General features: G+C 40.0%; 1 protein-coding gene across 3 annotated transcripts in view; it reads left to right on the top strand.

Moving 5' to 3' along the window:
- Positions 1-8081, top strand: part of ATP9B (ATPase phospholipid transporting 9B (putative)) — a 157156-nt gene extending 149075 nt beyond the window's left edge. For 2 of the 3 annotated variants that reach the window (XM_030265599.4, XM_072924195.1), the window contains 4 exons: positions 2056-2113; positions 2796-2999; positions 5493-5525; positions 6293-8081. In XM_030265599.4, the coding sequence (XP_030121459.3) occupies positions 2056-2113; positions 2796-2999; positions 5493-5525; positions 6293-6429 (432 nt within the window). In that variant the 3' untranslated portion in view covers positions 6430-8081. The remainder of the gene's footprint in view (positions 1-2055; positions 2114-2795; positions 3000-5492; positions 5526-6292) is intronic. The other variant, XM_030265600.4, reaches the window with a different exon arrangement.
- The last annotated feature ends 15274 nt before the right edge of the window (positions 8082-23355 follow it).

The raw sequence follows: 23355 nt of genomic DNA on the forward strand, positions 1-23355 counted from the left end.
TGGGAATCCAGGGCTTCCCTCTGGCTGCCCTGGAAGGTCTGGGACCCTGGCAGGGGGTCAGGAACCCCCCTGGACAGAGCCCCGAGAGACACTGTCTGTGATCTCTGTCCATGGAAAAGAGTTTCAATCTTACAGGATGAATTACAAGCTCTGAGTGTTTGATATGAGTAATAATTAAGTGTGGCATGGGTGCAAAAGTAGAATTTTAGGATTCTAGATTAGGGGCTCAAAGGGGACAAGATGGAGGAATTGGGTGTGTTTTACCCTTTTTCTCCTTCTTCATGCCCTCCATGTTTCACTGTAGTGTTGGCATTTTTCTATTGGTTTAGGCTGGGAACACACTGTTCAACGTAGATGATAGATATTGGCACATTATTGTAAATATAGTACACGTAGTTTCTGGTATATAATGTTTGTACAATCCCACTGAAGGGCAGAGCCCCACACGCTGCCCTGCAGGACAGACCTGCGGCAGGGCAGCAGAACATGTTATAGATAAGCAAGAATAAACAGCCTTGAAAACAGCACAGATGAATTATGGCTTCTTCTTTGGCTGTGGGGCTGACAGAGACTTTTTACAATCTTGGAATCATCAATACCACAGATTCCAACAGCATTTCTCCAGTCACCAGTAGTTGTACTGAAATAATTCAAACCTGAAGGTATGTTGATAAAGCAACATACTCTGTCCCAAAAATCTCTGATGTGGAGTTGTTTATGTTTACATTTTCACATCTTACTTTTCCTTTTTAATTGCTGAATGTATAGATTTATTTTTTCCAAACATGAAGAAATTACTGCTGATGTCTCCAAAAACTGTCTTCTTTTAAATAACAGATATTTTTAAATGATATATCTGAACTCAATCATCCATGGATACTGTTTCTTTGTATTTGCACATACTTGCAAACAAACAAAGTTTGTAATTTTGTTACACACGAGAGTGAAATAAATCTCAAGATTCTGTTTTAATAAGCTTCTTGAAAAGCACTTCTTCATCCTTAGCTGTCCGCTAGGAAAGTTATGATAGAAGCAGACTGTCTGTTTTAGGAATAGTAAATTCTTCAAAGATGTTTCTAAAAGTTCAGAAGCAGACTCTAGTTAAAGGCTCTAGTCCAAAATTTTGAGTCTTTATCTTTTTAATTGCACTAAACTAGCTATTCCCTATGTTAGTCTGGGATCATGTTTTTTCTTCTGTTGGAGATCTTAGTTCTTTTCTTGAGAATCTTTGAAGTTTTTGAGATTTCAGTCCATGATTAAACTCCAAAATGCATGGCCTTCACTTGCTAAACAGAGTCATAAGCTTGCCTCTGGAAAGCTGTTCACAGAACTTAGAACTTACTACAGTTATGAAGAAGTGCTGATTCTTGCCTGTCCTAGAGTGATCATTTTTTATGGTAAAATGGCTGCTTTGTTTGCCACTTTATCCCTTAAAATGTGTATCCTATCTATTCTAACATATTTCATCGGTACCCTCACAGAATGCAAGAGTAATATCATATGTTCAGCATTTATTCTTTGATTTTTGCATATGTTTCAGTCTGTACCATTCACAATCAAAATATTTAACATTTATTTGGTAATAGTTACTTGTTGAAAATTTGCAGTAGTCATAAATTTATTCTGTGAAAGCAAATGGGCAGTTTATCCAACATTTAGAAGTTACGAGTAAATAACTGCAGATTTGCTTAAGGTTTTCAGTATGTACACAATGATGTAGTTGTTTTGAAGACTACATTTTACAAATAAAAAATAAACTAATTTTACTGTATTTATCATTCTGAAAACCAGTCAGAGCATTGCAAGCTAAAATATCCCTTCTGTTTAAGGCCTTAACATCTTACTCCCAGATTTAGACTTTGTGCAATTTCTATACAAGCTTCAAATGAAGAATCATAAAAACAAGTAGAAGCTTTGTAACCTTTGTCACTTCAAATACTGCTTATTTTATTTGTAAAATGTTTCTCTAGCAATGAATTATTAAAAATATATGAGCTGAGTAGATTTATTTTTTTTAAAGTTGTGTTTAACTGTCCTCTCACATGTTTCCCTTAGGGAAGATCTTTGTCATTTAAGACCTTCCTCATCTGGGTTTTAATCAGTATTTACCAAGGTAGGAGAGAGTCCTAATTTTGCTGAACTGAGAAATTTTTGTCTGAGATTAGCAATATTGTTTTTCAGCTGCAGGTTGAATTCCCAAAGCTTAACATTTCATCAGTAGTTATATATATTGCTTTCTGTTTATCTTGTAAATCGATATTCCTATAGTGTGCCAGGCCTATTCAAAACACAGCGTGATTGGTATTTTTATTGGTGCATGTCGCCTAAATAAGGACATGTTTTTAATTAAATGCTAATCCAGAAAAATTTTAGTGAGTGCTTATCACATGGCATATATTTACAAAGTAGTTTTCTTTCGTTGAATGACAGAAGTACTGTTGAAGAAATCTGAATTATATAATCAGTTAAAAGTAATTACACTTTCAACAATATCTCATTTATTTGTAGCACTTGACAAAATGAGGTTAATTAACAGTTCATCAGCTATACTGCACTAAAAGGTGTTTAATTTTCTAATACTTTTATTTCTATATGCCTTTACTTTGATTGGCTTATTTCACATGTACAGAATACAGTAAATATCCTTCCTTTAAAAAGATCAATGTTATAAAAATTGCTGGAAAAATGTTCATAATGAGCAATCAAACATTCAGTGTGCAGTTGTAAAAACTGGTACAGTGAAATTCCACTGCAGAGTGTATTGCCAACCCTGTGTGCCTCTCCACCCCACCCAGGCGGTATTCTGATGTATGGAGCCCTGCTGCTTTTTGAATCTGAATTTGTGCACGTCGTTGCCATTTCCTTCACTGCCCTGATCTTGACTGAGCTCTTGATGGTTGCACTGACCATACGAACATGGCACTGGTTAATGGTGGTGGCTGAATTCCTCAGTCTTGGCTGCTATGTGGCCTCTCTTGCATTTCTTAATGAATACTTTGGTGAGTAAAAGTATTTTAGCAAAGAACTGTTTTATATTTTTAATAATGTTTTTCTCTTCCCTTTTTTTCAATTAAGAATAAGTCATGTTTTTAAATAAAGCTCTCTTTATAAGAAATATAATTGAGTCCAAATTAGGCCTAATTACTGTTGGTATAAAATATCCTCCTATGCTTTTCTCCTAGAATTAACAATCTTTATCCTGTTTGTATGGTTTGTCTATATGATAAATTTTACTCAAACCACTCATGCCTTTTCCATCCTTGGTCTGATATTGACAGTCCAAACTGCATACCTTGAATTGGCTTTAAGATTTGCACTATTGAAAATAGATATGATTTGTTAAAAATCAGGATCTTTTGCTGAATTGGTGCATTATTTTGTACACCAGAGCAAATGGGCCTCATTAGATCTAACCCACAAGGCTAAAATTGATGAACTATAGTTTAAGGAGTAATGCAGCAGCCTAGAAGGAAAGATACCTTTTATAGGAACCATTGCTTCATAATTATAGTAAACTTGTACTGAGTTTGCTTTGCTTTAAGTTTTGGTATGCCATACTATGCCTTAAGGTACTGATGATTTATAGTTCACAAGATGAAAGAACACATTTTAACTGCAAATCTTAGCAGTCAAGAATCTGAGCATCAAAATAATACATATTTCTTCTTGGATCAACTTATCCTTTAGTAAAAGTAAGGTATCTAGGTGTGATTTTACAAATGTAACTTAGAGGAATATATGTAATGGCTTTAATTATACCTCACAAGGAGCAGAATCCAGCTTCTTCTCTGCCTTTTAGGATCTGATGAGTACAGAGTTGCCCTTCTTCACCTGTCCTTTCACATAGCAGAATTAAGTGGTACATGGCAGTTTCTATAAGTCTTACAATTCTGACTTCACTCTGTCAGTTCCCAGGTGTTCAGTGCTAGGGTAGTGTGTGTGCATTATATAGTTATTTATTTTAATCAGTAAGTGCTTCATTGCTTGTCCCAGGTGTTCTGGTACTTCCAAGATTTTTCAGGAGTCAAATTTTAGTGAAGAAACAACCCTGTTTGGCTTGGTACCTGTATTGTACGTTATTTCAGGTTTGCCAGAGCACCCTTTTGTTTTCTCTGACACTGATGCACAGATACATTAATGGAGATTATTGGATTGATTTTTGAATCTCCACAGTCAGATTACAAATTAAAGGAACAAACAAGAACAGATATAGGTACTTGCACTTGGGTCTAGACTTCCAGGAGCTTCATAAAGCAGTACTTGCAGCTTCACGTTTGAAAGTCTGTAGTATTGGTGACAGCCAGTCCTTCTGTCCTTTCTGTTGTTGTTCTCTGAAAAACACTTTTAGATGATGTTCACAAAGGTGTAAAAACCACAGGAACTTTGTTTCTTGCAAACCTTTCCATAAAGGGGAGTGTTTTCCTCCCTGTGCTCTTATATTTGCTGGGCAAGCACAAGTAACTGAGTCCATAAATGCTTGCATGGCTTCTTGCAGCCCAGAGACTTAACTTCTCTATTTTTGTATTTGTGAGTACTGAAAAGGCTGCAGTTTCATGAGACTTTATAAAGATGCATTTTACTGTGTTTTTCACCACTTAATCTGAGAAAATGCCTTTCTTTTAGTCTCACTTCTGCTTAATGCTTTATTCTTATTTAATCTGTCCTATTATAACTGGGGGGAGGGAGATTTTTTGTGTATGTGATGTAGTATAAACCTAAGTGATGGTTTGCAGTTCAAGATATAGGGCAACTTCTATGGATCAGGAAAAATGGTCCAGATCAATAATGCTAAACTTCACTTGCAAAAACTTATTTCAGTGATGTTGCTTATAAGGATCATCTCCTTCCAGAGAAATTATATGATGACATGGCACTCAAATTAGAAAGACAGAAATACCAAAGTCAAAACAAATACTGTTCTAGAACTCTGACTCATGAAAGTAAACTAGTTTTTATGTTTCTGAATTAATTGCACACAGTGGCCTTTTTAGGGTGTCTGTGATAGGTTACATGGGCTTTCAGTATGTGCAAACAGGCTTAGGCTAAAACTGCATAATAAGTTTTTATGTTGAAATTTAATATGCAAAGTATTTTTAATGAGCAGAGTTGGAGCAGGAAAGCATTTCTTTATTGCATTTTCTGAAGTGAATTTTCATTCACATGATCAAGTTGTTTATACAGTAAATTATACCTTGAAGTTAAATCTAAGGGAAGTACCAATCTAAAACAGTCTTTAAACATGAGCAAATATAAAATCTCTATGTTTTCAAAGTGTTTTGATTTAATTGCTACTTAAAATAATCTGATTGACATGTGAAAGGCAATACTAATCCAGTTTATGGTACTAACATCTTTTTCACTTCCTCTTTGTGTAGCTAACCTGTTTGGTTGTGGTTTTCTGTTTGGTTCGTTTTGGGTTTGTTTTTTTTTTTTTGCATAACTTTTGTATTTTCTGTAAATCTATCCTTTCATTTTCCCTCTTTATGAAACAGGTATAGGCAGAGTGTCTTTTGGAGCTTTCTTAGGTAGGTGAAGTTTAACTTTTATTGAAGTTTTGGGTTGGTTTTTTGTTTTTTGATCTTTAAAGATTCACTCAGAAGTAGCAAATTTCTTAATAAATGAATTTGTAAATAATGGGAAGAAATAAAAGAAAAAAATTATTTGGGTTCCGTGAATTCTGGGATCTTTCCATTATAATTAAGTATGAACTAATTATCACAAATAGGGTAAAAAAAATTAATTAGCAAGCACAGTGTGTCAGCATTCTTGTTAATTTTTTATCATAAACAATTCTCTTTTCCATGTGGTGTGTAGCAATATCACTACATTGTTTTCCCTTGAAATATTTGGACTCTAATTTAATCTCTATGATTTTAAGAATCATTCAGCATAGGTGTTGTAAGAAAAATAATCAATACAGAATAAAAGATCCAAACTAGCAAAATTTCTAGTTGGGAACTTATAGTGGGTAAAAATCATTCTTACTAGTAGAAAAATAAGGTGAATTTACTCATTATTATGAGAGAGTCTTGCTTTTAAACTGAGATTCTGTTTCCCCTAAAAGTTACTTCAGCTGCAAAACAGTGTGAGGACCATAAAGGAACTCTGAAATTCCTGTCTAAATAAAATAATTTGCAAAAGGAAAAGGCTGAGGTTAAATTTCTGTTGTTTTTTTTAAAATTGGACAATAGCATAAGCAAATAATTAAGAGACATTTATTGACTTTGCACTGGAAGTTCCAGTTTCCATGTTACTGGCTCCCATTACTTATTTTCCTTTTTTGTTTCTGCAGATGTTGCCTTTATCACAACTGTGACCTTCCTGTGGAAAGTGTCAGCAATCACTGTTGTAAGCTGTCTTCCACTTTACATTCTCAAGTACTTGAAGCGCAAGTTCTCTCCTCCAAGTTACTCCAAGCTTACCTCGTAAAAGTGATTATATTCCTATGGTTTTTCACTCACACCAATCTGCAGATTGCATATTCACTGTACTTTAGTGTCTGTGGATTCATGTTGGACTAAAGAAACTTAAAAAAAAAAATCAAAAATCAAAATGGATAGCGTGAATAGAGCACAAAAAGAGGAGGAAACATCTGACAGAAATAATAACACAGAAGTACACTAACAACTATCAGAGATAAACTAAATTTTCTTCGTGTTGATTTTCTTTTTTTTTCTTTCAGTTGTTATGATTATAAAATAAAACCAAATTACCTTTGATTTGACAATGCTTCTGAATGGTTTCATTGCTACTGTGAAGGATCTTTTGCTACTGTAAATGATTCTTTCCAACTAAGTTTACCTTCTGCAAGTTAAATTGAAACTTTTGTAATTTATGTAATAAATTTCCATCTTTAATTATTGTATGACTTCCTAATTAAAACCCTTTCTTTTAATGTTTATATATGGAAATGTTTTTTCATCCATACTTACTCTAACAAACCTAATACCTGTAAATGCCTGTGTCTGTATTAGCAGCTATTATTCCTCATCAGACATTGATTAATATGCACTATTTGAATTATGTACTGATGTCTGCATAGCACAGTATTATTTTAGGAGCTGTTGTCCTATTCTGTGCTCTCCATTTCTGACACCAGTAAATTACAGATGTGTGATGTTGACAGCAGTTCTTTAAATGCACATTACAACCAGATTGCACAAAAGCTGTTTAAAAGTTAAATTATAAATTCTGTACATAATTCCACAGCACTTGTTGATCTGTACATATATCAAAACATGGCTGCTCAGTAAATATGTTTTAAAGTTCTTATTCATTTTGTATTTGTAAAACTCCAAATAGTGTCAAAGTACATTTCTATATATGAGAAGTCCAGTAAACCTTGTATTAGCTAATATGTCTAAATTGCCTTGTAATCTGTTTACTTAGGTTACTCAGGTAAAAGAAAATAAGAGGAACACATGAACATCATGGTAGGAAAATCTGTTATCTTCCAAGCTGTAAATGTTATGTTTTTATAACTTAGTTTGGGTGCAAACTTGTCAAAAAAAAAAAAAAAATTTTTGCTCGTAAGCTGTCGGAGTTGAGTGTCTTGGCTGAGTTATGACACTTTATTGCAGCTGATTTGTTCCAGAAACTCAAATATTCTGATGCAATCTGTAGGGTCCAAATCTTGCATACTCTACTGGCAAGTAGGATATATTAATTTTCCATTGTGATATAACTTTGCTTTCTCACGAAGTACATATAATGAATTTGGCATCGTCTATTAATCAGAGGAAAGGAACAACATAACCATTCATGCTTTCTTTATTAAATATTTATATGTGTGTTTTTAAAACCCACTTAATATGGATGCCATTTTTATGTTTGACTATATGCCTTTACGACATAATTCCTTGTTTAGTCTCTTTTCCCTTATGCCATTATTTCTTTGGTTGAGTAATATTTAAGTGATGATTATAGCTACTTCCTGAGAGAGCAGAGGAAACAACTGCAGAGCTATTTGAATTCCACCCCATTCCATTAATTTCTGTTTTCAAAGTTTTTCTAACTAGCTATTTATCTTTTTTCATTTTCATTTCTCATTATAAAAGCAATAAAGCCTAATTTCTACAAAATATTAGTGGTATATGTATTAAATAAACTACTGAGGTAGAGTTTCCTTTAATTACCCAACATCACAGACTAATTTTCCCTGTCCCTCTGTGTACTCACTTCTGTAAATTCCCACAAGATGTCGCTGCCCTTGCGTATTAGCACCATTTGGTGTGGTTTTGCCAAGATGCTCCTGATTTACATTTTTAGTTTAGTTCTGTGGTATTTTTGTTACTGATTTGCTTTAATTTTTTTGTTTTCCCAATAAGTGGTGATTACTTTTAAACAATTAAGAAAAGTCACTGGTGTGCAGTTCTTCTGAAATGTTGGTGGTGTTTTTTTCAGATCTTTTTGTCTTACATATTGTGGGCTCACAACCATATGCATAAGATTCAGGAGATAAGCAAAAGCTCGGAGTTGGTCGTCTTCCATCTATATATCACATCTGTGAAATTAGGTAGAAAATGAGGAAAAACAACCCAGAAATTAAACTAACACAAAAGTGATAGTGTTACTGCAATACATCTATATGAGACACAATTGTACTCATGGGTAAATAACTGCTCAGTTATAACTTAAGTGTAGGTATATTAATTCCCAGCATTAAAACCCTTAAGGTTAGTGTGAGAGCAAAGGTATAGGTTCTGCACAGAGCTATAAGCATTTCAAAAGTGGAGTCAGTTCTCTAAAGTGCCTGCTTCCTTAGTATTTCCAATATACAAGCAAAGGTCCACTTTCAGCTCAAACTTTGTTTTAAGGATTGTGGAAGCCTGACTCAAGCCACCTTGCTTTTGAGGTTCAGCTTACATAAACAGATCTAGGCCTTGGCTCTGCAGGCTACACCCAGAAGTACCTTAGATTTTCTTGGTATTAAATAAATGTTTACTTTTGTGAGCTCCTATGTTAAATACGTATTTCTGAAATGGTAATCATGTCTCTCTGAAAACATATTTGGAAAACAATTTCAGAACTGGGACAGAACGGAGGAGCAAGGTGTGACCAGGAAATACATCTTCACCAAAGTAAATTACATAACAATACATGGACCATGTTTAATAAGCACATGAGCTGAACACCTGGATTTCCAATGTAGTTTGATGGAAGAACAGAGGGAAATAAGAGATCCTGCAAAAAAAGGAGAGTACTGGTAATTAAATTGGGGTTTTCTGATGCTATTCCAAAATTATGTTCATGTAACTGCTGGAAAACAGTTATAACTATATATGGTATTAGTTTGCAAATGGAAGATAAATTAAATCCTTGCATACTTAACATTAAATCTGTAGCACACATTCATGAATGTGAGTGTTTACACCCATGTTTTTATATTCAAATTGAGCTTGCTGACTCATGCAATCAGAATTCAGCTATGTAGTACCTCCTGTTTTCTTCCTAAACCTTCAAAGTGGTTGTCAAAAAAAGTGCCACTGTTTTTATATATACACTGGAAGTGTTCGTTATCTTGATGAGCAACTTCCACTTGAGCAAGCCCATATTACAAATGTCCTGCCCTTCATCTGCAAGAGTGTGAGCTGAAACTTTTCTTCAGTCTCCATTTAAAGTAAGTCTGAAAGAGGGAATTTTGCCATTGGGAACCTTTTTGAACTGGACAGCATTTATGTAGGAATTTAAGCAAGAATTTTGATAGCCAGGGATGCAGTTAAACAATTATGCTGTTCGTCATGAGGCTCAGCTTCTATAGATGAAGAGGAGGTGATTTACCCACATATTGCTCTTGCAGGGTCCACTGGAGGGTTCCTTCACCACTGGAGGCTGAGACTGTTCAGGCCTGATCCATCTGGGGTTGCATATTAACCTCATAAGAGCTAGTGAGTGAGTCCTGGCTCGCTGTACAAATGACAGTATGGACTTCTTCAGAGGCTTTGGAGATGGGCTGTTAACAGAGATACCCCCTTGTGACCCCTTTTCCTGCTTCTGCAGAGCTGCGTATTCCTGGGTTTTATATTGGCAGAAGAATAGGAAAGACGCATCTGTTTCACACTTGCATCCCTTCACATGCTCAGAGCTATTAATATGGCTCCAACAACTCCTGCAGGGCAAAGAAATTAACTGCAGATTATATGGGCTCTGGATGGACAGTTGTCCTTAAAAAATGACAGTCACAGAAGGAGATTAGGCTTTCCTGCTCTTGACAGTGATGCAGAATCTGTTCCTGTAGGTCCTGCTTACACTTCAATTTTACCATCCATTTCAATTTTACTTTCCATAGTTTCTCCTTATTTTTCTGCCCAAAAAGGGAAAAAAAAATTGGGTCAGCAGTCTCTTATAATACTTAATTGAATAACCTTTCTGTATCTAGGCTGTTATTATTATAACTCAATTGAAACTTGAAGGCAATCAAAAAAGCCCTTCGATATATTAGCCCCCTGTAGAGAGGAAAATCAGTACAAGTGAACAAAGATAATATGGATCGAACATTATATGTAAATAAACAGGAGGCACAATGTCTTTAACACTGTGTTGAAAAGCGTAGGAATTTCTTTTGTAAACAAAACACACTTAAAGCGAGATACTTCCCAACAAGTATTAACTACCCAACAGATGCCCTCAGCAGGGTTCACAGCTGTTATTGCAAGTGGGAATTTGCTCAGCCAATTGCCGACAAAATCCACCTCAAATAGGCAATTGCACTGAAAGACCTATTCCTACTTCATCGACCAAAACTATAGTTTTGATCAAAATATTTTGCAGCAGAGGTGGTGAAAAGTGGATGCCATGAACAGAATAATGAGAGCACGCTCTGCATTGGAGTTGACAAATTCGGGTTTTATTCCTCTATTCCTGACCAGGTTTTAGCAGAGCTGCATTGAGGTTTCTCCTGATCGTAGTCTCCTCCTCTCCTCTAGCATGCTTTCAAAGTGAGATGGTAATCAGCAATATTAAACTTCTAAATTGCTCAAAAAAGCAGGCTTGAGTAATTTTGCCTTTGGAATTTAGCCTTTATGCATTACTGAGCTATGAAAAGATCATCTGCTCTAAGGCCATACTGTGTGCTATAGCTGTGATACATGATAAGTATGTATGTGCCTGGCTTTATTCTTCTGGCAGTAAACTATCTTTATTTCCTCTGCTTTTGACAGAGGAAAAGAAAAAGAGCTAAGAAAAAGAGCTTTGGTTATAATAATCGTGTAGCTTTAAGCAAGCAATACACAAAGTAGACAATTATAAATCTTACTTGTGGAGCTGCTTTCCATTGTTTCTCTATAATATACACATCTAGTTTTTTCCATGGGCTCTCTGTGTTTTGCTCTAAGTTCTAAGCATGCATTTGATTTTGCAAAGTAAACACACATCGTGTGGAAGCAAATTATAGATAACTACTTCAAAAGTCTGTTGAAAATGAATTCTTGACTAGAAGGCTGGGGGATGTTAATGGATGAGCAGACCTGTAAGGGGTAAGTGTATGTTCATATGTTTTGTATTTATTGCAATTATCTATTGCCTATTTGAAGGAGAGATCTGGGAATTCTCAGTCAAGAGGCTCCCCAGGGGAAAAACTCTATTCTGCATGTGCTCGGTAGAGGAAGACAAGCTGTTGTTTCCCTTGTGTGTAATTGCTGGTTGCTGCCTTCTCTTGCCATTGAATTCCAAATTCATGTGCAGGAACACAGCTACATAGGCACTTCCTCCCAGAGCTTCTGCTTCCCAGAGTACCTTCTCCCTTCATTAGAGTATTGACTCTTCCATGACAGTCACCTGTATGTCTGTTGGTTATCTTGATCCCAGCTGAATGGGGTTTATCCCAGCTGTAGAAGGTAATTTTCTGTGTCAGTGTCATGAGCAGGAGAGGTGACACAGATGTGGTCTAGTATACTTACACTTATCCAAATGCATCTAAAGCAAATGTAGACAATCTGTGATCAAAAATAAATAAATGCGATAAACCTGAGCACGTACAATTTTGTCAGATTCTGAGAATGATGTGAAGGGAAACAAAAGCTAATGGCTTTGCAACTTTTACCCTATGGCTGTAGTGATTTTGCCTCGCTTAAAATTGCTTTTCTATTTCTTGCACAATCTTCTTCATGTGTGAAAATAGTAAAATATTTCAAGTTACTAAATGATTACTCTGATTTTTTAAAATAACCTAGCTGGAGGCCTTCACATTACCTTCCTACCTGTGCAACCTGTGCATGGCTAGTTTTAATTCTGGTAGGTCCTTTTACATCCTTTTTGGTATTATAATACATAGAGGGTTGAAAGTTGAAAGCAACATACGGAAGATATCCATACATTTGCTCAGAAATTGAATGTTGTGGTGAAGAATTAGATTTAAAGATTTAAATTTTAAGAATCTTGAAGTGTTTTTTAATTTAAAATTATTGTATGATTCTATGAAATAAGAGGTGGAAGGAAGAAATCTGCTGCTCACAGCAGCTTAGGTTTTAGATGCCCTTAACTTGTGCAGACTTCAGAGAAAAAATCCACATGAAACAAGAAACAAGAAACCCGCATGGCAAATCTTATTAAAAAAAAACAAAACAAAACAAAACAAAACAAAACATTTTGAGAAAGTAAGCCTTTTAAGATGACTGTGAGACTCACACCTGAACTACTGAGAGAAATCATGTTTTTAACAACCCTTTTTGGGAACACCTGCCTGAAACAAACAATTCCAGACAGTTAAAATGCCTTGCATTTCTGCCTAGCTTGGATATCAGTCTGGCCCTGATTGCATTAGAAGAGATTTGATTTCTCCTGACCAGGAATGACCAGGGTGGGCTGTCACACTACTTGCATTGTCATGTTACCCTGATAAGGGCAACCATAGTGAGGTTCCTCTGTGCTTTGATTCTGCTGTGCCCACTGGAATGTTGGGACACAGGTGGAAGAAGTCCCCAGCCTGAGCAGTTCTCCAGCTGTTGAAAAAATCGACTTCTGTGTAAACTGGTTTGTGTGCTGGAAGGGAAGCGGGGAGGAGAAAAATAAGCTCTCTTTGGATAACCTGAAGCAGATTTGGAGGGATTGGGAAAACACCAAGCTGCAGTCACATAACCATGCTGCCAGCTTGCCATCTGTCCAAAAGCAATTACTTGGAGATGGCAGGTGAGGAAGGAGAACAAGGTTATAGCTTAGCTGTAACGCAGAGCCAGCCACAGTCAATGATCTGGTACGCAGCAGCACAGGAGTTTTTCTTCTTGACACACAGATAACTCACTCTGCCAGTTCAGACGTATCATCACTGTGAGTGATGGAGTTCACTGCTGGAGAATCAGGGAAAGGCTTCTTACAACAAAGCCTGCCCTAGGGGCACCTACCTCAGGGCATGGCAGCAGAGATGTCCAAAAGTGCAGAGTTTTACATGTTCTGGTCAGACACTGGAAAAACCTTTGGAGGCAGAAGGCTGGGGAAGAAAATGGGGGAAATTTCATTTTGCCTAAGGCCCTACAAAAACAAACCCTCACCTCTCCACCCTGTGCTACACTGGACAGTGCAATGGAAACTCCAGACTGTTCCATGCTGTGGGATCCATGCAGCCCTTTGCAGCTTCCACCTCCCAGCCCCTGGAGAAAAATCTGAATGCTGCTTGCAGGAGGCCTGAGCCAAGTCCGTGGGGTTGTCTGTCTGGCCCTGTGCCACCCCATGCTCGGTGTGCAGGCACAGCCAGCCCCTAAGCACAGCGTGCTGCTTTGGCCCTGCACTCATAGCAAGTCACTTGGCATCACCCTGGGGACATCAGATCTGCCTCAGTCTTTCTGTAAACTATCTTGTTTTTGTGTTTTGATCATTTGATAGGCCATGTCTTTGCCCTAGCTATTCATCAGCGCCTTCCATTCCTGCTTGTGGTGTTCTCCTCTGAGTAACCTGGGTGTCTGGGGCCTCTTTGAAATTGCAGCCTGCTGATTTTGTAGCTGTTGACTCAAGCACAGACGCATCTGTGTGTGGGTCAGGGTTGGTCACTACAGTCAAGGCTTCATTTGTTTGTGTTGAATTTATTTTTAAAGATGGGACACAAATTCCATGAGAGAGACTCATTTGGTGATCATGTGAAGAGAATGACCAGGCAGCTGCATGTGTCTGAGCTGCTTTCTGGCAAGCTGAATTCAGTATATGCCAGTGTATACTTGCAGTAAGGGAGAAATTTTGAAAGGAAGACACCCTCCAGCAACTCACGGAAAACATGGAAAACAAAGGCTTCTCTATAGTCTTTCTTTTACCTGTCAGTCCTGTTTGAGTTGCTGACATCTCACAGCTCTTCTATTTTGTGTCCCTCCTTTTTTGGTTTGATACTTTTCCCAGGCATAAAAAATGTGGGAACTTATCTCTTCTTAAGAGAAAGAAAAGAATGGAAGCTGCTTGCAAGTCTGAAATACAGCAGTTAATCAGCTTCATATTACACAAATTTCAATGAGAATATAAAAGCCAGAGGCAGTAACTAAGAACTTGAGATGTGAGGCAAGTCAAGGATGATAGCTAATAATTTCCATTGTTTTGCCCATGAAACAATTTCTATTCCACCAGAAGCGATTTTAAATGATACTATTTTTAAGATATTTGTTTTGTTAGTAGGTGCCTGGTTTTCAAAAAAAAAAAAAAAAAAAGCTAAATATCCACTGTGCAGGCCTTCAATCTCTTGATTAATCTTAAACTGGGCAACCAAAATGATCAGATGGAAGGGAATAAACCATAGTAGATGAGCAGCATGTAGATAACTGGTTTTGGTATCACATTATAGAGCCAAGTAGAATGCTGTAGATAATGGTACAGATTATTCAGAGATAAAGACCCCCTTTACTCATTCAGAGACTGACGAGGAAGAAGTTTTGCCACCACTGAGAATGTATGGAAGTGAGAAAATATGACAAGTAATAGTTGAGAGTGAGATGATAAGGCTAGGATTAGTCTGTAAGGAGAAAGATCCTAGGATGTCCCGACATAACTTGGGAGGAAAGAAGTGTTACCTTTTTCTTAGAAGGAGATTTTCATCAAGGTTGTAAATCTACTGATTCAAAGTCTCTAACATGGGAGGGCTTGACAGTGTCATTTACACATGGCATGAAGGAAGGACTTCTTCACTTTTAACCTGAGATTGATCATCTTTCTTGTTTAAGGCACATGACCTTAGGGACTGCTTCACTTGGATTTGAATTTTTTTACGTTATAATAAAGTATGATTTTTTGCTATATTCAGACATGGTCGCTCTAGAAGTTATCTGGTTAACTTTGGTGTAATTCTGTACCCATCACTCAATTTTCTTCTCATCCCCCAGATTACTTCAATCTTACAGAAATATGTGAACTTCTGACTACAGGAAATACACCTACAGGGGCTTCATTCCTGCTCACAGCTCTGCCTTGGTGCTGTGTCTGGGCAGGTTTGAGCAGGTGCCCTGCTGCTCTGCCCCTTCCGGAGCTCCTCGGCGATCAGCTCTTTGTTGTCGCTGCGTTCCAGCCCACAAACTGTTCGAACTCCTGTTAGTCTCGTCCACGGAACGCATGGCCAGCGCTGCCAGAAGTGATTAGTGTGGAGCTTAAGCGATAGAACTGAAGCTTCTTAGCACGGCGTGATGACCGAAATACCTGTACACACGTTCCAGGGAGCCGGCGGTGGGGAGAGAACGTCTGTACAAGCTCTCCATGCCAGCCCAGTTTCACAGCCACCAGCCCCTTTCACCCAGTGGGAAGCAGTACCTGCATCGTTTCCCGTGCCGTTCAGCACCCGTGCTCTCCAAAGGTGGGCTCGGTTCCAGTTTGAATGATTGATCCCTTTAAGTAGATAAGCGCCAACATCAATGAACGGGGGGTTTTGCTTTAGTTTATTTCCAAGGGCAAGTTTCTTGTGAAAGCTGATGTTTTTATAAATGCCACAAGAGGGCGATGCAAGACAACAAATAATGGTCATCGCAACCAAGGGGAAAAAAAATCCTTCTTTCAAGGCACACGGTGCTCGTTTTCTAAAACTGTTTCCACAGTATTGGGGGGGAGGGAGGTGGGGGGGGGGGAAGTTTCCTGGTTTCCTGAACGGTAAAAATTTTAAATTTTTAAATCCTTACATTTTTCAGACAAGGAAAAAAATCTGTTTTGTAAAGGGTTTCTTTCCAGTTCAGTTGCTGTCAAACAACATCACTGCAAGTGCTGCCACTGAGGATGCAGTCTCAGTGCCAGGCTAATTTATTTACCAGTGTGGGTGTTGAAAGGTGAAGATATTTCTGCCAGCAGTCCATCCAGGCTAGCTTCAAACCAAATTCTTGGGTATTCAAGAGCCCTTGCCCTCTGAGGCACATTTGTGTTTTTTATTGAACTTTTAATTGGGTGAAGGGAGGAAGAAAAGCCCTTAAAAGGAAACTACCCCAAAAAGTGTTTGTTGTGATAATGTCTGGATGGTGGAGGCAGCTGGGTCTGGACAGGCTTTGTGACGGGGCTCTCATTAGCCACTTTTTGCCAGATATGCTGACCACTAGTGCCAAGCATCAGAAGCAACAAAATTCCATACTCCTAGCAGGACAGGATGTTTCATATCAGCAAGACACTCCCCTCCTCACCACTTTGGATCAACGAACTCCACCAGGGCTGCTCTGCCGGACCCAGTGTTGTGCTGTGGTCTCTGAACTGAACCAGCATTCTGGTAGCCCTTCCCCACCTTCTCCTGCTTCACTCCAGACCTTCACAACAACATTCCTGAAAGACTCTCATCACTAAAATGTGAGCCCATGCTTTGGCCTCTCCATAGTTATCCCAAACGGATCTCTTACTACCTTGCCTTTACCTTCCTCTGGTCTGCTACTGACACCAGATTTAAATACTGTTCATCCAAGCCAGTCCCAGGATATAAGAAGTCTTGCACTGGGTAGTGTACTGCCTTCAAACACGTCTGCCAGACAAAGTTTTTCCCTGAGGTCACCAAGTCTAGGTAGCTACGAGCTCTGAACAGAGGGAACACTCCTGCGTGTGTATGTGCCCATGCACGCACAAGTTTCTCAGTCTGCCTTTTCCTGTGGGTCACTCTATACTGGTTGGCACTCCAAGAACAGTGACAGGACCTCCCTGCAGAGCTGGAGCTCTGCAGCCCAGACACCAGTGAAGGTGTCTTTCCATGGAGAGGCAGAGAGGCCACGGTGGGTGGGAATAGCCTTTCTTTGTCCTGCTAGGAGTTGCTGGCTGCTTCTGTGAAATTGGTCTGCAGCCACTTATTGGAGTGTAGCCAGCAAAACTTGGAGCCAAATCCCAGACTTACAGACTTGACAGCTTTGACTCATGTAACTTGAGAAACACCACAGGGCTGGCATTGTGGCACCGCTCTTGTGGACTGCTCAGGGCATCAGTGCTAGGCTGCAAGCAGGCAGCAGCCCTTGAGCAGTAAACACAAGTGGCTTTCACCTCAAAGACTCACCTTTGGCGACAGATTCTTCAGATGAAGTCCCAAAGGCAATTTCTGTGAAACAATTCTGTGAAACAATCTTCAGCTCCAGGCCTTAGTCTGTCTTTTCTGCCTTCCCCAGAATCAGCCTGGTGGATAGATACAGCTCCAGGAGGTTATTCTGCCATTGCTCTGCCTCAAAGCTTAACAAAGGCATTACTATCTGCACAGCTCTGTCCATGCAGTTCTCTCTTACACCACATGCACATTGGTGGGCAGCCTCCTTCTCATGCATCACAGTTCAGAGGTTTCTTTAATTTCATTGTTTAATCAGTGTGCTTAAAAAGCAATCTGAAAACAAATGTAATTGGACTCTTGGAAGGAAGATAGTAATGAAAGTCCTGGAAGCAAAGGAGAAGAGATTAATTTGTACCATCTTCATGGTTTTCTGTAACTGTTCCAGGCCTGTGTTTGATGTATCTGCATTAACTTGATGTGGAAGAGTCTGTTGATGAGACCTGAGGCACAGTGCAGACACAGAGCCTGGTGTTGGGAGGTTGTGGGGTTTCATAACACTCGTGGTTTCACTGTTGCGCCAGAGCACCGTTTAGAGCAGAAGAATCATGAGGTGCTTTTTGGCATTTTTCTTAGCCATGAGGAAAAGGATTCTCTGGCTTTGCAGAGGGGAGAGTCTCATATTTGGACTGCTGGGGCTGTGTTCATCCTGAAAAACTTTTCCGTGGCTTTTGGAAGGTCCTGCTCTACAGTGCATGCCAAGCAACTGCAATGACTTAACACATTTAGTTTTCAGAGATTCAACTGAGGGATCTTAGGTAGAAGTTTAACCCTGATAATGTTTGCAAATGTGTCTTGTTCTAGCTGCTAGTGAATTTGCACTCTCACGTACAGCAACAGATGCAAAAGAAGAGATGTGGTTTCTTCCTGGGACTTTCTGGTTCTGCATACTCATTTAGAAATCAATTTAATGCATTTTAATTGCCTATTTTTCTCCTTGGTTTTCTCTTTACAGCTACACACCAGCAAAAAATAATAAGGTAGAGTCTAGCCAGGCAGACTGCTAATGAGGAGGCTTGACTCAAGAAGATTTTAATTTTCAGCATTTGCTCTTCAAGATAGCTACTTCAACATGCAGGGATGTCACAACACAGGAATGCTTCTGATGGAAAAAAGGCTTTGGGCTTGTACACCATTTCAGTACACAAACAACCAAACCTATCCTTGACCAAACTACAGGAGTCTGGCAATCCCTTTCAGCTTGCTGGCCCCCTCAGTCAAACCACCTCAGTAAGGAAAACTCTAATTGCGCATGGAGTGAGGTGTGAAAAGAATGAAGGAGACAAAATTCAAGCTGTGAAAAGGGTATATATTAAAAGCCCAATCTCTTGCCAGCCTCGCAAGATCCCTCTGGCAAAGAGAAGCTCCTGTCTCTGCCAACCTGACGGAAGTGCCTCTCAAATTCCCCATCCATGGGGCATTTCTGTGAGAAACCAGAATTTTCCAAGGTCTGTGGCATCCTTGGACAGCCAGAGCGGTCAGGATAGCACAAAGTCACTCTGGGTGTTGGGATCAAAGTCAGCCTACCTGATTCCACAATACCCTTGATTCCACAGCTATTCCAAGTGCCCCTGATTCCCTGGTCACTCAGCCGTGACCTTGGCACCACCAAATGCTGTATCTGAAACCTTGCCATTGCTGCTGAAGTACTACATTGCAGCTGGAGACAACTGTGTCACCAACTCCATTATAACCCTTCATGTCCAACAGGACACAGTTCCTATCATTTCATCTTTTAGGTTGAAAAGCTCAAAATTTCATCCCTGTCCAAGACTCCTGTCTTTGGAAAGTCTGGGCTGCTCAAAGTGTGGTGAAAAGAATAGCAGAGGAGAGTATATTTCTTTACACCATTGGACTGTAATTCATTACCTCCTTTGCATCAAATGTAAAGGATGCTTCTCAATAGGGCACAGCCACAAGTGAGGGAATAAAACCTTGGCACCACATTTCATAACCTGGAAAATATTTCATTTCTCCCTAAATACCTCTCATCCCCTGAGTTACCCTATCATGCTGCAAGTACAGGGGAAAGGGGGAGCAGGGACTGGTGTATGCAAGCATCTGGTACAAGGGGCCATAGTCAAAATTGCTGCTAGAGTAGTCCAAATCCTATTCATAAAGTTTGTGAAGGTGAGCCCAGAAAAGTTTAAAGCAATGATTTTGTGTTTGCTGGAATTTAACAAGGTTAGTGACTCTGCCTCAGAAAATGAGGTCAGTAAAATGTATACAAGTATTGGAGTATCAATATTAGGAGGATAAACTTGGGTTAGAGAAGAGAGAAGTGCAATAAATAGCTCCATGCACCAGAAGAGAGCTTACAGGGCGGATCTCCTGGGGCTTGGAGCTGGGACTTGTTCTGTTTAAGAGTTTTGTACAAATGAGCCCAATATGCCGTGTGTCCAGATGCGGATGACATCAGGATAGAAGGGGAGGCTGCTGATAAATTTCAGAAACACACTAGACTACAGGAGGATTTGGAGACACTGGGGGGAACAGGCTAATACAAAGGAATTCAATATTACACAGTGGAAGGTTATTCATTTAGGGAGAACCAATAGCACATTTAAATGCAGATTTAATGAACTAGAACAGGAGGAAACTAAGGAAGGCAAAGACTGCTGGTGCTGAGAAGCGGTAGGAATAGCAGCAGCCTGACAAGTAAATAATAGTGTAGCTGAGATATTGTAAAAGAGTTATTGCTGCAGCCAGGGACTCCAGAACTTCACATCGGGTCATTCATTCCATGCGGCAGTGAGGGTGCTCCCAGGAGTGAACTTAAGTATGAAAGAGGAAGGTCCCCAGTTATAGAGAGGAAGGCTACAAAGGGCACTTCACTGCTGGCCCTGCTCTGTGCATGGGGACATGGAACCTTGGATCTAAAAGGAGATGCTTCCATATGCATGGAAGTGAAGGTGGCCAAGTACATGTTTGGACTCGCACGGCACTTGGCTGTGACAACAGCTCAAGACATGCTTTTGGAGTAAATTGGCTCAGTCTAGGTCTCCTCTGGTTGTGGGGGGAGATGCACTCAGGGACCAAGCACTGGCAGAGTGTGGAGAATGAGAAGGACTTACAGATTCTGTCACTGAAAGCAGAATTTCCAGGGGTTGTAGTGCTTATGGGATAAGCAAGAGAGAAAGGAGTCCCTGCACTGGAAGGGCATGTGCCGCCTTTCCTGACTCCTGACAATCTGGACTGCTGAGTGAAGCAACACTTCTGCACATGCAGACACCCCAGGCTTTGTGTCCATCTTCCTGGGTCACTGCTTCCATTAAGCCTCCTGCAGCAATCCTGCTCCTTCAGATGAAACATGGACATCTAGGGAAAAAAATGCTTTGCACTGCCTAAAAATGAAGGTGTGATCCTGTGCCACGGAGGATGGATGAGGTGAAAGCTGCCATCTCCACAGTGTGCAGGAACTGATCCCTACTGGTCTCTAGGTCCCAGTCTGCCACAGACATCGTAAATCTGATGTTTCCCTTCCCAAGAAGAAGGGTCTGCTCTGCTGCCAGCTTGAGTCCCTGTGTACCCAATGGGTCTTTCCCTCATTAAGTACTCCTGAATGAGGCAAAAAATGTGTTACCACTCCCTGTACCATCACCTGGGGAATTCTGAAACTTTAAATATTTCCAGAGCTAAAATATGATGCCTGGTACAAAACCTTATCACTTTTTCTTTGCAAGTCTGGCAATACTGGACAAGTATGAATAGAGAGTTAGACATGCTCTTATTTTTTAACCACCCTGCATTGCACGTTCCATCAGCAGGGTCCAGGAAGAAATGCAGAGCATCGGTATTTTCATTGTTGATGGTTGTTTTGCCATGTGAAGAGAGTTCCTGAATCGCCACAGTGAGACCCCAGGGTCACGCAACAGAGACGGAATTCAGTCAACTGCTGGCACTCTGCTGGGACAGCTGCGGGGAGGATGCTGCACATTGACCCAGCCAGCAGCAAGGGTCCTGCCCTGTACCTGCCCACAATTTGGGTTTGTGCAAGGGGCAAACTCAGAAGGAAACAAAGGGGCACTGATGCAGCATGTATCATTATGAAATTATTTCTCTGAACTAATGTCTCAGTTTAATTCAGTCACGTCTTTCTCTATATGGGTCTGGTGCGGCTGTCTGATGTCTATCTTGATTTTTAAAAGTCGGTGTCTGAACAGAAGACTGTAGCTCCGAAAAGGTTTAAGGTCCTTTGCCTGCAGTCACTGGCTGCATTCTTAAACTGTCATTTAAAAAGAGTCCACTAAATCAAAAGCCAGGTAAATCAACAGAGCACTCAACATCATAATGAGACCAGTTATAAGGTAAATTACAACATTATTCAAGCACACAAAATTCCTCCTCTGGCATTTGTCCTGCAAAGTGCAATGCACCTTAAAAGTAGTGAAATGATTTCTGGCAGCCTGTGTCAGCGGGATGGGAGGCTGAGCCCAGCCTCTGCTTTTGCACCAGCTTCCAACTCTGGGCAGCAGCCGGCCACTGCTTAGGTGTGCTCTCTGCCTTTTTTGAAAGGTTTATGGATGGGTTTTCAAAATGGTGCTGTACCAGCCATAAACACTGGCCATGTGCTGTCTCTATTTCCAGTAAATCTTGTTACAATTTTCAAAGCAGGGGACTAGAAAGACTTTAATTAGGGCCTTGGTTAGGGAGGCTTCAGACTTATAAATCTTTTGTTACAATGAATGAAATTCTGAATAGATGCTGATGCTTTTGAAGCTGCCAAGACCCAAAAGATGGGCATGCAGATCCTAAGGAGATGGCCACTATTATGAATGTTAGATATAAAAGGCTGTCAGGATACAAGGGCAAGAAGCCCAAAACAGGACAATAATTCCATTCAGAGTATGAGTGGCTTTTTCTGATATATATCTTGGATTATGGGATTCTGTTTACTTATTGTAAGAAAATATTTGATATTGGTAAACTCTGGAGAGAGGGCCTCCCCCCCTCCTCCCCCCCCCACCCTGCTTTCAAAACACTTTTGTGTAGACAAAGCTGAAAGTTTTCTTTTTACAGGACACAGCCCAATTAAAAATTTGCCCTAAGTCTTGCAAGAAGCTCCGGGTGCCAGTCAGGCACAGCCTGTTGTGCGATGCTACTAACCTAAATCTTCTGGTGGGGCGAGAGCGAAGGAGTTTTTGTTGAATTAGAGGTTCCTGGAGAAATACTGTGGCTCCTGTGTGCAAAGGTTCATGCAAACCATCCCTCCCAGACTGCTGAGGCCCAACAAAAAGGAGAGAAAAGGAAAATGGAGTAGGGAATGCACAGACTCACACAACTTCACATTATATGAAACTAATCCAGTGAACACGAATCACACTCTTTGGTGATTAAAACATCCTGTATAAATACTCTGCAGTAATTTTTAAAGGGTAACAGCATGCAAAAGCTGAGAACAGGGGGCAGATTTAGTGCTTTGCTTGCAAAGATAAGTAGAAGGGGTAAAATGCAGTCAAAAAGAGCCCACTGAAGCCTGCATCATTTGGCTTCTTTCTGGAGCAAAGTAGCAGTATTTGTGGCTGGTAGGAAGTGTGTGTCAGATGGCCAAGCTGCACAGGGATGCCAGCATGGCTCTAGGACCCACAGGCAGCTCCAGCACTGGGGGGCCCAGCCCAGCAATCATCAGCAGTGGGAAGTACTGTGATTCTGGGGCACTGCTCTGCACGTCTGGGAGAGGAGAGAGAGGCAAGGCTCCTTTTCTACTCCTACCCTCCCTCCTTCTGTAACATACAGATTTTTTTCTTCTTGTGATTTCTCCAGTACAAACTGATTGCTGTTAGGGCAGTAGAAAATGGGTGGGAACCCAAAAAGGCTCTGTTCCAAGGCAGAGGATCTGTGGCCTGCTCTGTCCCCCTTCTTAGCAAACTCTTATCCCAGTCCAGCTGCTTTCCCTTGGGAGA

This window comes from Taeniopygia guttata, chromosome 2, assembly GCF_048771995.1.
Source record: "Taeniopygia guttata chromosome 2, bTaeGut7.mat, whole genome shotgun sequence".
NCBI classification, from domain to species: domain Eukaryota; kingdom Metazoa; phylum Chordata; class Aves; order Passeriformes; family Estrildidae; genus Taeniopygia; species Taeniopygia guttata.